Below are 14,681 nucleotides of genomic sequence, written 5' to 3'. Positions count from 1 at the left end.
TGAATGCCAACATGGCGGCGCCCATCCTGAGAGGCGTGAGAGGTCAGGGCTGGGGTTTGTGCAGTGTCGGATACCGCCAGATATTCCGGAGAGGTAGAATTTCTTTTTTTCCTTTGCGTAATAAAAACTGGCTGGTCTCAGTGAGCGGCTAACGCTGCAGCCAACACTCCCAGGGCTTCTTTCGTTCCTTCAAGACTGGCCACCTGTTTGGCACTCAGATTTATTCCTTTAAGGTGGTTCTGTGCCTTTCGCTATTTCGGGAGCAGTATAAATTCAATAGTAAAAATCTATTCAATTTCCATAAAAGAAATTCAATTTCTGTTGAATTTTCCAGTCACGCTGCTGTTTAAAGATACAGGCAGGATTTAAGATGAGGATGCCTGGACGTTTTTCTGTTAGTGGGATCCGCTTTTGGGGTAGGGGGTGGAGATTAAAGGACCTGATCCGACAGTAGTTTTTGTTGAGGCGATTGTCAGTTTATTTCTTTTAGTAGAGGAATTATTGGCAGAGCTCCAGAATTAAATAGGCAATCGGGGAAAGTGCAGATTTTTCTAGCTTGGGAAAATGTGTATTTTTCAAGTGAGTGCAAATCCGAGCGTGAACTGAACCTACTCATAACCATCTTAAATTTCATTGAGATTGTTTTCAAATAAGCTTACTTAGAGAGGTTGTATGAATATTAAAGTCTTTAATTAAATATATGCAATAAAGGGGAGTGATACATATGTTTTAAAAAAAATTTCTGATGCTAAACTGTTTGTTGAGCTGACAGCTTTCTGTTCTCACATAATTCATTATACAGGTGAAACTCGAAAAATTAGAATATTGTGCAAAAGTTCATTTATTTCAGTAATGCAACTTAAAAGGGGAAACTAATATATGAGATACTCATTACATGCAAAGCAAGATAGTTCAAGCCGTGATTTGTCATAATTGTGATGATTATGGCTTACAGCTCATGAAAACCCCAAATCCACAATCTCAGAAAATTAGAATATTACATGCAATCAATAAAACAAGGAGTGTACATAGAACAATATCGGACCTCTGAAAAGTATAAGCATGCATATGTACTCAGTACTTGGTTTGGGCCCCTTTTGCAGCAATTACTGCCTCAATGCGGCGTGGCATGGAAGATATCAGCCTGTGGCACTGCTGAGGTGTTCTGGAAGACCAGGATGCTTCAATAGCGGCCTTCAGCTCTTCTGCATTGTTCGGTCTCATGTCTCATCTTTCTTGTATTATATATGATATAACATGATGTAAACATTCCCTTAAGTGTATATGTTAACAGCACAAAAGCATCGTCAAAGCATATATAAGGGAAGCCGCCTGACAGGAATACACGCGGGAACTTTGACAGCTGTCAAAGTTCCCCGTACTGCGCAGGCGCCTCCACTGACAGCTCGCGGCTGTCAAACTCCGGACCGTGAAGAAGACGGAGCTGTCAAAGCGTCCGCCACACTGCGCAGGCGCAGCCACTGACAGCTCGCGGCTGTCAAAACACCACACCACGCGGAAGCCGGAGCTGTCAACAGAAGACGACGCTGATTGGTCCCTGCCTGACACGGCGCCAAAATAAATACATCTGATTGGTCCTCGCTACCAGCTGCCGGCTATAAAAGCCGGACAAGTTATTCTCTGTCTTGCCTTGCTCTAAATAAACTTGTTGTTTAACTAGCCTGTCGTCCCGAGCGGTCCTTCGGCTACTTCACTGGCGACGAAGGTGGGATAGCTCCGGAGCTGAAGTCACGGCCGAGGAAGAGAGTTCCCGGCAAGAGCTGACACGGAAGTTTTAACTTCCATCGGAGCAACCCAGGACCGGACGACATGGCAAACTTCGGCCGTGTGAGGGAGTTTGATACCCGCCATCCCGAGAGATGGCAATCACACCTCGGCCAAGTTGAAGGATTTCTCCTCGTCAGTAAAATTACTGACGACCGAGCAAAGGCCGCCGCCCTGCTGTACATCAGCGGGCCCCCGGTGTACGACGCAGCCGTCGGGCTGTTCAGCCCAGTGCCCATCACGGACGTCTCCTACGCGGACCTGGTGGACCAGCTGAACAAGTACTACATGCCGGCTCGCTCGGAACTGTACTGGCGGGTGCAATTCGCACAAAAGAAACAACGGCAGGACGAGCCCGCCAACGAGTTCATCGCCGGGGTCAGACACGCCGCGCGGAACTGCTGCTTCCCCGACCTGGAAGACCGCATCAGGGACCAGGTGGTGATCGGTCTGAGGGACGAGAAACTACAAAAAAAACTGACGTCCAAACCTGACATGAATCTGGCTGAGCTGACCAGGGAGATCATGGCATATGAACACAGCCACAAAAAGAAGCCGACGAACATGACCCCAGAGACCCCGGCGACCGTCTACCAGGAAAGCGCAACCTTCAGCGACAGCGGAGAGTCGGTAGATTTCACCGATGGAGAAGCCCTACAGCGCAGGATGGAGCACCGACAGCCGAGGAGGGGAAAAACGTCGGACCGCCGAGGAGTCAGGGACCCTCCACCGCCACCCCCGCGTTACGTGCAACGAGCCGCCTGTGCCAGCTGCGGGGGCAACCATGCCCGTGGAAGCTGCCGCTTTAGGAACGCAAAATGCCACAACTGCGGGAAGACTGGCCACATCAAGCCGGTGTGCCGCAGCAAGGGCCGGGACAACGTCAATGAGGTGGAGGCAAACCCCCCAGGTAGGCCAGCTGCCCAGGCCAACAGGGAAACCCCACCAGGCAACCGGGTTGAGACAATCGATAGGGTAAACTGCATAAGTTCCAAGGTTAAGGTCTGGGTCAGAATTCAGGGGGTGCCTTGCCACATGGAGGTGGATTCAGGGTCAGCGGTCTCCTTAATTTCGCTAACTACCTATCAGGAGATCTGTCAGAAAGGCCGAAGACAAATTCCCCTGAAACAAACTCAGGTTCACCTTGCAGACTTCCAGAAAACCCCTATTCCGCTGGAAGGGAAAGCCAAGGTCCTTGTACAGTATAAGGGGTTCAAAGGCACCCTGGAGGTTTTAGTTACGCCAGGGAACCGTACCAACTTGATAGGGCTTAACTGGTTCACGCCACTAGGCATCGCCTTATCTGGGGTTAATACCATTCAAACACCCAGCCTGGAAGCCGTTTGCGAAAAGTACGCCGACGTTTTCGAGGGCACTTTAGGGAAATATACAGGTCCCCCCATTTCCCTGCAATTAAATCCAGCAATCCAACCAATTAAAATAAGAGCTAGGAGGGTACCCTTTGCCCTCAAAGAAAAAATTGAAAATGAGCTTGACCGACTCGTGAGTCTAGGGGTGCTGGAGCCAACAGATGGGGGAACCTGGGAGACCCCTATTGTCACCCCAATCAAACCTAATGGCGAAGTGAGAGTATGCGCTGACTATAAGGCGACAGTCAACCTAGCCCTCAGCCCCCATGCTTACCCGGTGCCAGCGGTAAGGGACGTATTTGCTTCCATCCGCTCTGGCACCATTTTCGCCAAGCTCGACCTCTCGCAGGCATATTTACAGCTGCCTGTCACAGACGACACCGCGGAAGCGCAAACTATTGTCACCCACCGCGGTGCTTTTAAAGTTAAGAGGCTTCAGTTCGGCATATCTGCAGCCCCGGGTATCTTCCAGGGTATCATGGAAAAGACCCTGAAAGGAATACCCGGGGTCTGCCCCTATTTTGACGATGTTCTCATCGCCGGAGAAAATGAAGCTAGTTTAGCTGACAGGCTGTCAGCTGTGCTGAGCCGGCTCAGAGAAGCCGGTCTCAAACTTAAGCGGGAAAAGTGCTCCATTGGAGTCACTTCTACAGAATTCCTAGGGTATAAAATCGATAGCCAGGGCATCCACCCCACCTCTGAGAAACTAAGGGCTATTCAAACCGCACCCAGCCCTAGGAATAAGCAAGAGCTTCAATCCTTTTTGGGACTGTTAAACTTTTACCATGCTTTCATTCCCCACAAAGCCACTATTGCAGAGCCTCTCCATAGGCTCCTCGATAAGGGTACAACTTGGTCCTGGACCAAAGAACATGAAAATAGTTTCCAATCGTTAAAAAAAATTATCTGTCAAAGCTCAACCATCACCCTTTTCAGAGAAGACACCCCAATATGCATCGCTTGCGATGCCTCTCCCTACGGAATTGGGGCAGTCTTAAGTCACCTATTCAAGGATGGCACACAACGACCCATAGCCTTCTATTCTCGCACTCTGACCAAAGCAGAAAGAAACTATGCACAAATTGACAGGGAAGCCCTAGCGATAGTAGCAGGGGTCAAAAAATTTCATGATTATCTGTATGGAAGACCATTTACGATATTTACAGATCACAAACCCCTGCTAGGCATATTTACTTGGAATAAAATTACACCACAAATTCTCTCCCCGAGAATCTTAAGATGGTCAACGTTCTTAGCAGCCTATTCTTATCAACTAATACATAAACCAGGTAAGGAATTAGGACATGCTGACTGCCTCAGCAGACTGCCCATACAAACCAGGGACTCAGATCCAGCCCCAGCCAGCCTAATTTTAGCAATCTCTCAGCTTCCAGAATGCCCCCTGACGGCAAACATTATAGCTAATAATTCAGCAAAAGATAAAATACTTGCCAGAGTCCTCAAATGGGCCACAACAGGGTGGCCAGCTCAAAACCCACAACCCCAATTCCAACCTTATTATAACAGGAAAAACGAGATTTCAACACATAGAGGATGCCTACTATGGGGAAATAGGGTCATCATACCAGAGAAAAACATAGACCAAACATTACACATTTTACATGAAGGGCACCCTGGAATTGTAAAAATGAAGGCAATGGCTAGAAGTTATGTATGGTGGCCTGGCATAGATAAACAAATTGAAAAGTATGTGGGTGGGTGTTATACCTGTCAGGAGACCAGGAGTGAACCCCCCCAGGCACCGATCCATAAATGGGAGACTACAAGGAACCCCTGGTCACGTATACATATAGATTTTGCAGGACCTATCCAGGGCCAAAGTTTCTTAATAGCAGTAGACAGCTATTCCAAATGGCTGGAAGTCACGCCCCTTAGGAAAACAACGTCCGCAGCCACTATTCAAGCCTTAAGAAAAATATTCGCAACGCACGGCCTACCTGACACCATAGTTTCCGACAATGGACCTCAATTCACCTCTCGTGAATTTCAGATCTTCGCTACGAAGAATTGTATTAGGCTGGTCACGTCGGCGCCGTTCCACCCGTCGTCGAACGGAATGGCTGAAATTATGGTACGATCCACGAAAGAAGCATTAAAAAAATTCGTTAAAGGGAACTGGCAGAGGCGACTCAGCCAGTTCCTCTTGTCACAACACACAATGCCATGCTCCACAACGGGCAAATCACCAGCGGAATTAAGATGGGGGAGGAGGCTAATAACACGTCTCGACAGACTGCACCCCGACACATACCCAGAAGAAAAACAGCACCCCCACCCCGGCCGCACACTCAACCCTGGTCAATTAATATGGGCAAGATCATACACAGATAAAAACAAGTGGGTTCAAGGGACAGTAATAAAACAAACAGGGCCCATCTCATACCTCATAGCTACGCAGGCACAGGGCAACATACGCCGCCATATTGACCAGCTCAGACCCAGACAACCGCCACACAATTCCAAGCAACCAACCAACGCCGACTTACAACCCCCACCGGAAATGCTGCCTATCCCAAACCAGGAAGTTGAACACCAAAACGAAGAACCAGAACCAGACCATCCACCACCCCTTCGCCGATCATCCAGGAATCGAAGACCACCCACCTACCTAAAGGACTATCAGTGGGCAGGGTCCAACATCCAAGAGGAAAGAAACGCACCAGGGGAGGGGTAAGGGGTGTATTATATATGATATAACATGATGTAAACATTCCCTTAAGTGTATATGTTAACAGCACAAAAGCATCGTCAAAGCATATATAAGGGAAGCCGCCTGACAGGAATACACGCGGGAACTTTGACAGCTGTCAAAGTTCCCCGTACTGCGCAGGCGCCTCCACTGACAGCTCGCGGCTGTCAAACTCCGGACCGTGAAGAAGACGGAGCTGTCAAAGCGTCCGCCACACTGCGCAGGCGCAGCCACTGACAGCTCGCGGCTGTCAAAACACCACACCACGCGGAAGCCGGAGCTGTCAACAGAAGACGACGCTGATTGGTCCCTGCCTGACACGGCGCCAAAATAAATACATCTGATTGGTCCTCGCTACCAGCTGCCGGCTATAAAAGCCGGACAAGTTATTCTCTGTCTTGCCTTGCTCTAAATAAACTTGTTGTTTAACTAGCCTGTCGTCCCGAGCGGTCCTTCGGCTACTTCATTTCTCTTGGCAATGCCTCATAGATTCTCTATGGGGTTCAGGTCAGGCGAGTTTGCTGGCCTATCAAGCACAGTAATCCCACGGTCATTGAACCAGGTTTTGGTGCTTTTGGCAGTGTGGGCAGGTGCCAAGTCCTGCTGGAAAATGAAGTCAGCATCCCCATAAAGCTCGTCTGCGGAAGGAAGCATGAAGTGCTCCAAAATCTCCTGGTAGACGGCTGCGTTGACCCTGGACTTAATGAAGCACAGTGGACCAACACCAGCAGATGACATGGCTCCCCAAATCAACACAGACTGTGGAAACTTCACACTGGACTTCAAGCATCTTGCAGTGTGTGCCTCTCCATTCTTCCTCCAGACTCTGGGTCCTTGGTTTCCAAATGAGATGCAAAAGTTGCTCTCATCAGAAAAGAGGACTTTGGACCACTGAGCAACAGACCAGGTTTGTTTTTCTTTAGCCCAGGTAAGACGCTTCTGACGTTTGTTGTTCAGGAGCGGCTTGACAAGGAATACGACATTTGAAGCCCATGTCCAGGATCCGTCTGTGTGTGGTGGCTCTTGATGCACTGACTCCAGCCTCAGTCCACTCCTTGTGAAAGTCCCCAACACTTTTGAATGGCCTTTTCCTGACAATCCTCTCCAGGCTGTGGTCATCCTTGCTGCTTGTGCACCTTTTTCTTCCACACTTTTCCCTTCCACATAACTTTCTATTAATGTGCTTTGATACAGCACTTTGGGAACATCCAACTTCTTTTGCAATTACCTTTTGAGGCTTTCCCTCCTTATGGAGGGTGTCAGTGATGGTTTTCTGCACAACTGTCAGGTCAGCAGTCTTCCCCATGATTGTGATTCCTACTGAACCAGACTGAGAGACCATTTAAAGGCTCAGGAACCCTTTGCAGGTGTTATGGCTTAATTAGCTGATTAGAGTGGGACACTTTGAGCCTAGAATATTGCACCTTTTCACAATATTCTAATTTTCTGAGATTGTGGATTTGGGGTTTTCATGAGCTGTAAGCCATAATCATCACAATTATGACAAATCATGGCTTGAACTATCTTGCTTTGCATGTAATGAGTCTATCTCATATATTAGTTTCCCCTTTTAAGTTGCATTACTGAAATAAATGAACTTTTGCACGATATTCTAATTTTTTGAGTTTCACCTCTGTTCATTAGAAACTTATTTGGGAGGGCAATTTAATTTTTTTCAAATTTTGTTGCTTTACCAGTGGTTCACTTGTTTATATTTTGCTCCACTTTGTTTTTATAATCTAGCTCATTGCTATGAGTAACATTTTTGCTTAGAAAGAATGTTAGAATCAGTAACAATTGGTAGATCTATTCCCAATTAGCATACAGTAGATAGACTTCAAAATTGTCCTGGAATCAGGTGGCCACTAATTACTATTATACACTATTATTCTGTTAATGGCTGGTTACTTGTCCATAATAAAAAAAATCTTCCATCTTTATATATGCTGACATGGAAAAATGATTATTACAAATAAATTATAGCTTCTGCCTTCTGAAACGCCATCACTCTCCCCCTTCAAGATTAGATTGGCCATCTTTTAGTAAAGCATTGAAGAAGTGGATGTGCTCCAGAGCATGGGAGCAGAATGTTAGATAGTCCATGAATTGTCCTAGTCTTGTTGAATGTTTTGGCAACTACTATATAACAGTTTTTTAAATGTTCTGTTAATACTGTTCTCTTTTATTTTTTGTAATTATGAACCACACAAAATTTCATCTGTAAAGTGGATGTCCATAAAAATTGATTTACTAAATAAAATTATTATTTGGTGACAGGTGAAATTCCAGTGGGAAGTAGCTATAACTCTTTTTAAATATTAACCATTTGTTATCAGATAATGAATGTCTTGAAATTGCTTCTCAGTAGCTACATTTTCATAGGTTACACTTTTCTGCTCTACATGTCACCTTTTAGATTGTGAGCTGTCAAGAATCATTGAGTCAGTCAGCATACAAGTTTTATAAACTTATTTATGAAAGATTTGGGCATAGATGGGCTTTCCACTCCAAAATACTGAATTCCCTCCAAATTAGTTTATTAACAATTGCAGTACTTGTGGGAATCAATCCTACAGGAGATATATGTCCTTGATAAAGCTTGGTATTAATGTATTGTCATTTACAGTAGTTGGATGCCATGTTCAAACATTTGGAATAATTTTAATTATTAAATCTTTTAAAATGTTGGTTACATATGTACATATTATAGCAACCCTTTTCTGAAATAATTCCAGTTATAAAGTGCAGATGCATAATTTAAAGGAAAAATATTTTTGAACTATACCTATGCAAACTGATGCAAGTTTAACTTAATCAGCTAAGTATATTTAACTGAATGAAAGAAATGCATTTGCTAAACTAATCATCATGTATTACAACTTTTCTGGCCCCAAACCTTCCTGATACTTTGAACTGGAACTCCTAGAACTCTTGGCCTTTTCGTTGTGTTAGTTAGGAATTCAGGGTGTTCTCAAAGCATCTGAAGGATACCAGGTTGGAAAGACTAGATAGCCAAAATATAACATTATTAAATGATTAATAGAAATGTGCCGCTGTCAACAGGAGTTGGTAAATTGTTTTATCGAGTTATGAAGACAATTCTTAAAAACAAAGGAGTCACATGTAAAGGTAAGGCAAATGTTTGGTCCTTATACATGCTTTTCTTATTTCAGAGATCAGTTTCAAATTAGATGAGAAAACAGCCCACAGCAGCTTGGATTTATTCAAAAAGGACACAGGTGTCCTCTATCGCATGCTGGGGATTGACCCCACCAGAGTGCCTCGAAACCCTGAACGCTTCAGAGACTGGGCTGTAGTTTTGGGTGATACCACCATCTCCAGGGGCTGCCATTACTGGGAAGTGACTGTGAAACGATCAGAACAGTTCCGCATTGGGGTGGCAGATGTGGACATCTCCCGGGAAGTCTGCATAGGAATGGATGACAATTCCTGGGTCTTTGCCTATGGGAATCGTTGCTGGAATGCCATGTTTGCTAATGAAACCACTCCAATCACTAACATTGGCCAATCAGAAAGAGTAGGTCTGTTCTTGGACTATGACCGCAAAAGATTCAGCTTGGTAGATATACAACAACACATGTTCATCCACAATATGTCACCAGAGTTCCGAGGTCCTGTGGTGCCTGCCTTTGCTCTCTGGGATGGTGAATTGCTCACCCATTCAGGCCTGGATGTACCTGAGAAACTCAAGCAAAGTTGAAATCTATTCAAGAGTCTTGATACTGAGATTTTTTTTCTTGGAAGGGCAAGTTCTGCCAAAATGCTATTGCCATATTACAATCCAGAGGTTCTCAAGTTTTCATAATCCGACCCACTCTCCTTATAGGAAATACCATATCTCTTCCTAGCAGATTGAAATATATTTCATTTTGCCATGTTGTAAGATTTGACTCAGTAATGGACCAACGCGCTTAGACATCTTGTTTCCTTGCCTTTTTGAGTGAAATTTGCCATCCTTTACCTATGCCACATTTATCTTGCACTGCTATTTTGGTTTTGTCAGGAAAAGATTTTCTTGGGGTAGGTTGAAAAAATGAGCTTTTTTAAAGCAGCTATTATCTATATGATCAGCTACACCATTTGATACCTATGCCTTTTAATTATATAAAATCTCCTTTTCCTGTTAGAAGTATTTGCTCAAGCTTTAAAATATTTAAGAGATTTCCATTTTGATGAGAACAGTGGTTTTTTAACACAAATGAACTATTGCCTCCTACTGATGTGGTGGGAAGGCAAATTAGCTTGGAACTAAGCAGATGGCATCTCGTGACCAGTGGAAATCCAACTCCTGAATTCATAAACAATATGGTGCACAAATTAATTTTATAGGAATTACTTTATTAATACCAGCCCCAGATCATCCTGTACTAGATTGGTTGAAGGAACAGGAATCAACCCAATATACGTCTGCAGATACATATATTCGTGAAAAAGGAATGATAAAGAATTTGCCACAGTTTATTACAATCATCATAGTTAAAATTAGCTGAAATCGACAGATATTTAAGCAGTGTTTTCTTTTTCTTGGTGTTGGATGTAGCAAGAGCAGGTCTGTATGCTCTGTTGATAATATTGTAATAAGTAAAAATAAAAGCATCTAAAACAAAACGTCATTTTATCTGGACTTCTGATTGAAAATATCCACTGTTTGGAAATCTTGTGGTAAAAAAGGCACACAGTAGTTTAAAAGTCTAGATGGAAAAAGTAGCCTACCAACCCTGCAGAAATGTCAGGTTGGCAGCAACAGTGAAACACAGCGTTGTACAGCTTCGAGGTTTCGGTTTTTCCTGTTCCATAGTGACTGATTTATGATGAGTATTTCACCATTCTACTCTAAAATAACTGAACGCTTTTGTTGGAGCAGTAGAGTGGTTGCTGAAAAGCTATCTGCAGGAAAAATGATAGTGCATTTCAAGCAGCTGATGGTCTTTTGCCATGTTAGGACATTGCAAGATTGCACGCATTAGCCCTCTGGAATTGAAGAGGGACTTATTTCCTGTGTGGCAATGCATGTGCTTAGGATCGGGCAGTAGTATTCTAAATATGGGGGTAATGACTGAATCTTTCCCTATAAATGTGATTAATTTTTAGGAGAGAAGGAGAGAAATTAATGATTGGAGTGTGAACAAGTGTTTGAAGTAGTGACCCAGAATACGAGAGAGCAAAGGTTTAAATAGAAGTAGAAAACCTATTTCCCCATTTTTGCTTTCCATTTTGGTGTTTCTGTAAATTATTTTTAACCTCTTGAATTTGGCTTTCTCAAAATGGAGGTTTGGGAATGGCTGCAAGCATCTTAGCAGTCATGTTGTGACTGTGCATGTAACATGCCGATGAAGATTCTCAATCATCCAGACAGAGTTGACTGAAGGTTGTCTGAAGTTGTCTGGTTGAATCATTGCAACTGGACTAATTTTTGTTGTTAGTTTGAGAGACGTTTGTGCATGTAACACCTTCAGCATTTCAAATGTTGAAGGGAATGGAGACTTGAAAACTCCCTACCACTTGTTACTTAGTCATTGCAAGTTAATTTCCTTCTTAAGCCCTTGGACTTTCCTTAAAAGCTAGGGCAAGGCTTATTAACTACGTCTTCTTGATTTAACAGTGTTAACATCTTTATCAATTTATTATTTTTTGAACATGCCAAGAATTGCTTGAGATAAATGTGTACAGGTAGTCCTTGACTTACAACCCCAAACTTTCTGTAGCTAAGCAAAACAGTTAAGTGAGTTTTGCTCCCTTTTACGACCTTTTCTTGCCAGAGTTGTTAAGTGAATCCCTGCAGTTGTTAAGTTAGTAATACAACTGTTAAGTTAATCTGGCTTCCCCACTGACTGGTTATCAAAAAGTCGCACCTGGGGATCACATGATCCCCAGGACACTGCAACCGTCATAAATATGAGTCAGTTGCCAAGCATCTGAATTTTGATCATGTGACCATGGGGATGCGGCAACGCTCATAAATTACTTTTTTCAGTGCCTTATAACTTTGAACGGTCAGGTAAACGAACTGTTGTAACCCAAGGACTACCTGCATCTTTTTGCTGTATGCGCCTTATGTCACTGTACTTCATTTCTTAAATGCCACAATGAGAGCACTAAATTAAAGTTGTGCAGTATACTGAAAAGTTTTGCTCCCAGGTACAGAATATATTGTAAGGCTTCTAGCAAGCAAGGCAGATCTGGAAAACACATAGACTACATCCCTTTTTGTAGCCCCCACCATTCTATCAAATAACATGACCAAAATTTGATGTCATGCATTTTTTAATGAAAATAAGAAGCAAAATAGATGCACTAAATTTCTGATTTGGTCATCAGCTACTGCACTTTAAAATTCAATTCCCTAAAAAGCAACAGTTGTATCTCCACACCCTCCAGTGGCATAACTGTATTATGAGATAGCCCTGCAGCTTTCCCGGATGGTGTGGGTGTAGGAAAGGGAGTGTAAGCTGTAATAGCAGAAATGGTTGGTTATTTTTGAAGGTGGAGACAAGACAAAAGTGAGAATTCATTAAAAACATTAGAAACAAGCATGTTTTCCCTTCTTGCTTAAATACCTATTGGGGGAATGGTTGGACAAGGGAGAGGATGGATTCATAGTGGAGGAAATGTTTTATTAAGTTACACAACTGAAGGAGACAGGAACTGAAGAGCCCTTTTTCCTTAAATGAATTCAGCCTTTATAGTGATAGCTGCTTGGATTTTATCAAGCAACCTAAAATGGCAGTTGAGCATTCTTTTTCTCCTTTTTCTGAAGCTAAAATTGGTTTCTCACCAAAAGTTACTCGGTTCCTGGGGATTTTCTCAATTTTACTTGTGCTGTCAAAGGAGGGTACTGAACTTTCATACAAGGTTCACTGGAGTCTCTTGTACAAGACTGTTTTGGAAAAATACCAAACAACTCCGTACTGCTCAACTGGACAGTTATGAGTTTGGAATGAGGAGAATATAGTTCTCTCTATACATCTCTCTTCTTCTTCAAGTCCTTAGCAATAGTATGTTTACTGTTACACTCCTTTCAGAAGTGAGATGAACCAGTCAAAACAGGGATAACGAAGCAGCTACAGAAACTACCATTCTCACACCATACTTTCCAAATTCTCCTTGGAGAGATCCTCAGCTGCTTCCTTGGCCTGTCTGGAACCCAATATGTAGTTTTCTTGATAATCCTTGAGCAACTTCACCACTTCCAGGTGATGAAACTGGATGGCATCATCCAAGGCAATGTTTCCCCATCTGCAAAGAAGGCAACACTATGAAGATTTGTATACTGTAATCACTGTCCGTTGAGAACAGTTTTTCTCAACCTGATGGCCTCTACTGGGTTGAGGCTACAAATCTTATAATTTCTAGCTAATGGCCAGAGTGCATGCCTGGCTGAGGAATTCTGGGAGTTGAAGTCCACAAGTCATAAAAAGGGCCAAGTTTGAATTCCCCTGCCATAGTGAATAAAACTCCTGAGAACTCTGTTCCCAACATATGCTTAAGATGCCAGAGTGGAGAAAACTGTTCTAGGTGCTGAGGAACAACTGAAAGCTTGAATCACCTCTTTCTCAACTAAGCAGTTCAAAAAGAAGTATTTGTGGATCAGGTATCCATATTGGCTTCAAATTAGGTTAATTTATGTGCCCCCTCCCCCCCCCAAAATACTATGTTATAAAGATTACTAGAATATTTTGTACTATGTTACAAAATGAAGATTACTAATAAAACAAGTGGGGCTTTATGTTTCTGGGATATCAAATCATATTGCATGCACTAGGAGAATGTAATTTCTTAGACCATCAATGTTCAATGAAAATCTTTCTTCCAAAAACATGATATGTCAAGTAACAACATTTCCCCAAAGTTATGGCACGCCTTATTGAGACAAGGAATCTGACAGTTTTTGTACTGTTACAGCAGTTCCTGATGTACCAGGGCAAAATAAGGAGACTTGTCAACACTCTACTTTGAATTTACAGAGCATCCTAAATTGAAACAAACTAGATCTAAGTTTAACAATATATGAACCTTTTTCCTACTCTGGATCATCAACTGTAATGCATCCTTTTCTCACACCTGAAGGAGAGAGAAGCTAAATTACAGCTGAGGCCTTTAGCTATATATGGATATCTTGATAGTCACATTGCATCAGACTAAACTTTTATTTTTTTCACAATTCTGTTCCAACAGAGGCCAATCAGCCCCAAAACAAGTTATGAGCATGCAAACGTCTTGTGTAACAAGATCAAAAAACTGATTTGATCAAGGAGTACTGAACAGAGAAACGGGAAATATATTATAGGCAGCTGCTGTTGGAAACAGCAAATAAGGTCCCTGTCATTGGCTTAGACAGGGAGAAGCTGGGTCTAAGATTGTATAATTCTGAGAGTAAAAAGCAAGATCTTGAATCTGTAACTGTCAGCCCATTTGTTCCTCACCTGTCCTTGACAAAAGGATTGACTCTGCAGGCCTCCATCAGAAACTTCACAACCTCCAGATGTCCTGTGGAGAATCATAAAGCTGGAACAATTTAAAAAGAGGCTCTTCCTCTCTCTTTCCAAAGATGAGCTTTTGAACCATCCCCAACGGATCATGCAACATGTAACCTAGTCTACAGAGTTCTTCAAGGTCCAGGGCTGCAGAATAGGGGTTACCAAGAAAGTCACAGTAGACATTTCAAGGATGGAAAAAATTTGTTTCTGTTCAGCTATGTAAGCTCTCTTGTAAGATGCAGATTTCCAAAGAATCTCTTGGTGTTCAGCAACACAGATCAGGAGAGTTGACAAATCAAGTGTTATTCTGAGTGTTTC

At 43.1% G+C, this 14,681-nt stretch overlaps 2 protein-coding genes across 3 annotated transcripts in view; one reads left to right on the top strand and one right to left on the bottom strand.

Annotated features, from left to right (window-relative positions):
* Window positions 1–14,681, top strand: part of SPRYD4 (SPRY domain containing 4) — a gene marked incomplete at its 5' end in the record, with an annotated part of 15,230 nt that continues 549 nt past the window's right edge. Inside the window, 2 exons of one of the 2 annotated variants that reach the window (XM_081320000.1) lie at window positions 12–93; window positions 9,039–11,034. In XM_081320000.1, the coding sequence (XP_081176126.1) occupies window positions 12–93; window positions 9,039–9,586 (630 nt within the window). In that variant the 3' untranslated portion in view covers window positions 9,587–11,034. Of the gene's footprint in view, window positions 94–9,038; window positions 11,035–14,681 lie in introns of those variants that run through there. The other variant, XR_014025423.1, reaches the window with a different exon arrangement.
* Window positions 12,966–14,681, bottom strand: part of GLS2 (glutaminase 2) — a gene marked incomplete at both ends in the record, with an annotated part of 24,395 nt that continues 22,679 nt past the window's right edge. Inside the window, 2 exons of the mRNA XM_081319999.1 lie at window positions 12,966–13,122; window positions 14,310–14,373. Coding sequence (XP_081176125.1) covers window positions 12,966–13,122; window positions 14,310–14,373 — 221 coding nt within the window. The remainder of the gene's footprint in view (window positions 13,123–14,309; window positions 14,374–14,681) is intronic.

This window comes from Vipera berus, assembly GCF_964194415.1.
Source record: "Vipera berus genome assembly, chromosome: 2".
In the NCBI taxonomy this organism is placed as follows: domain Eukaryota; kingdom Metazoa; phylum Chordata; class Lepidosauria; order Squamata; family Viperidae; genus Vipera; species Vipera berus.
Note: the sequence above shows the minus strand (reverse complement) of the source record. Positions and strands in the feature narration are given on the sequence as shown.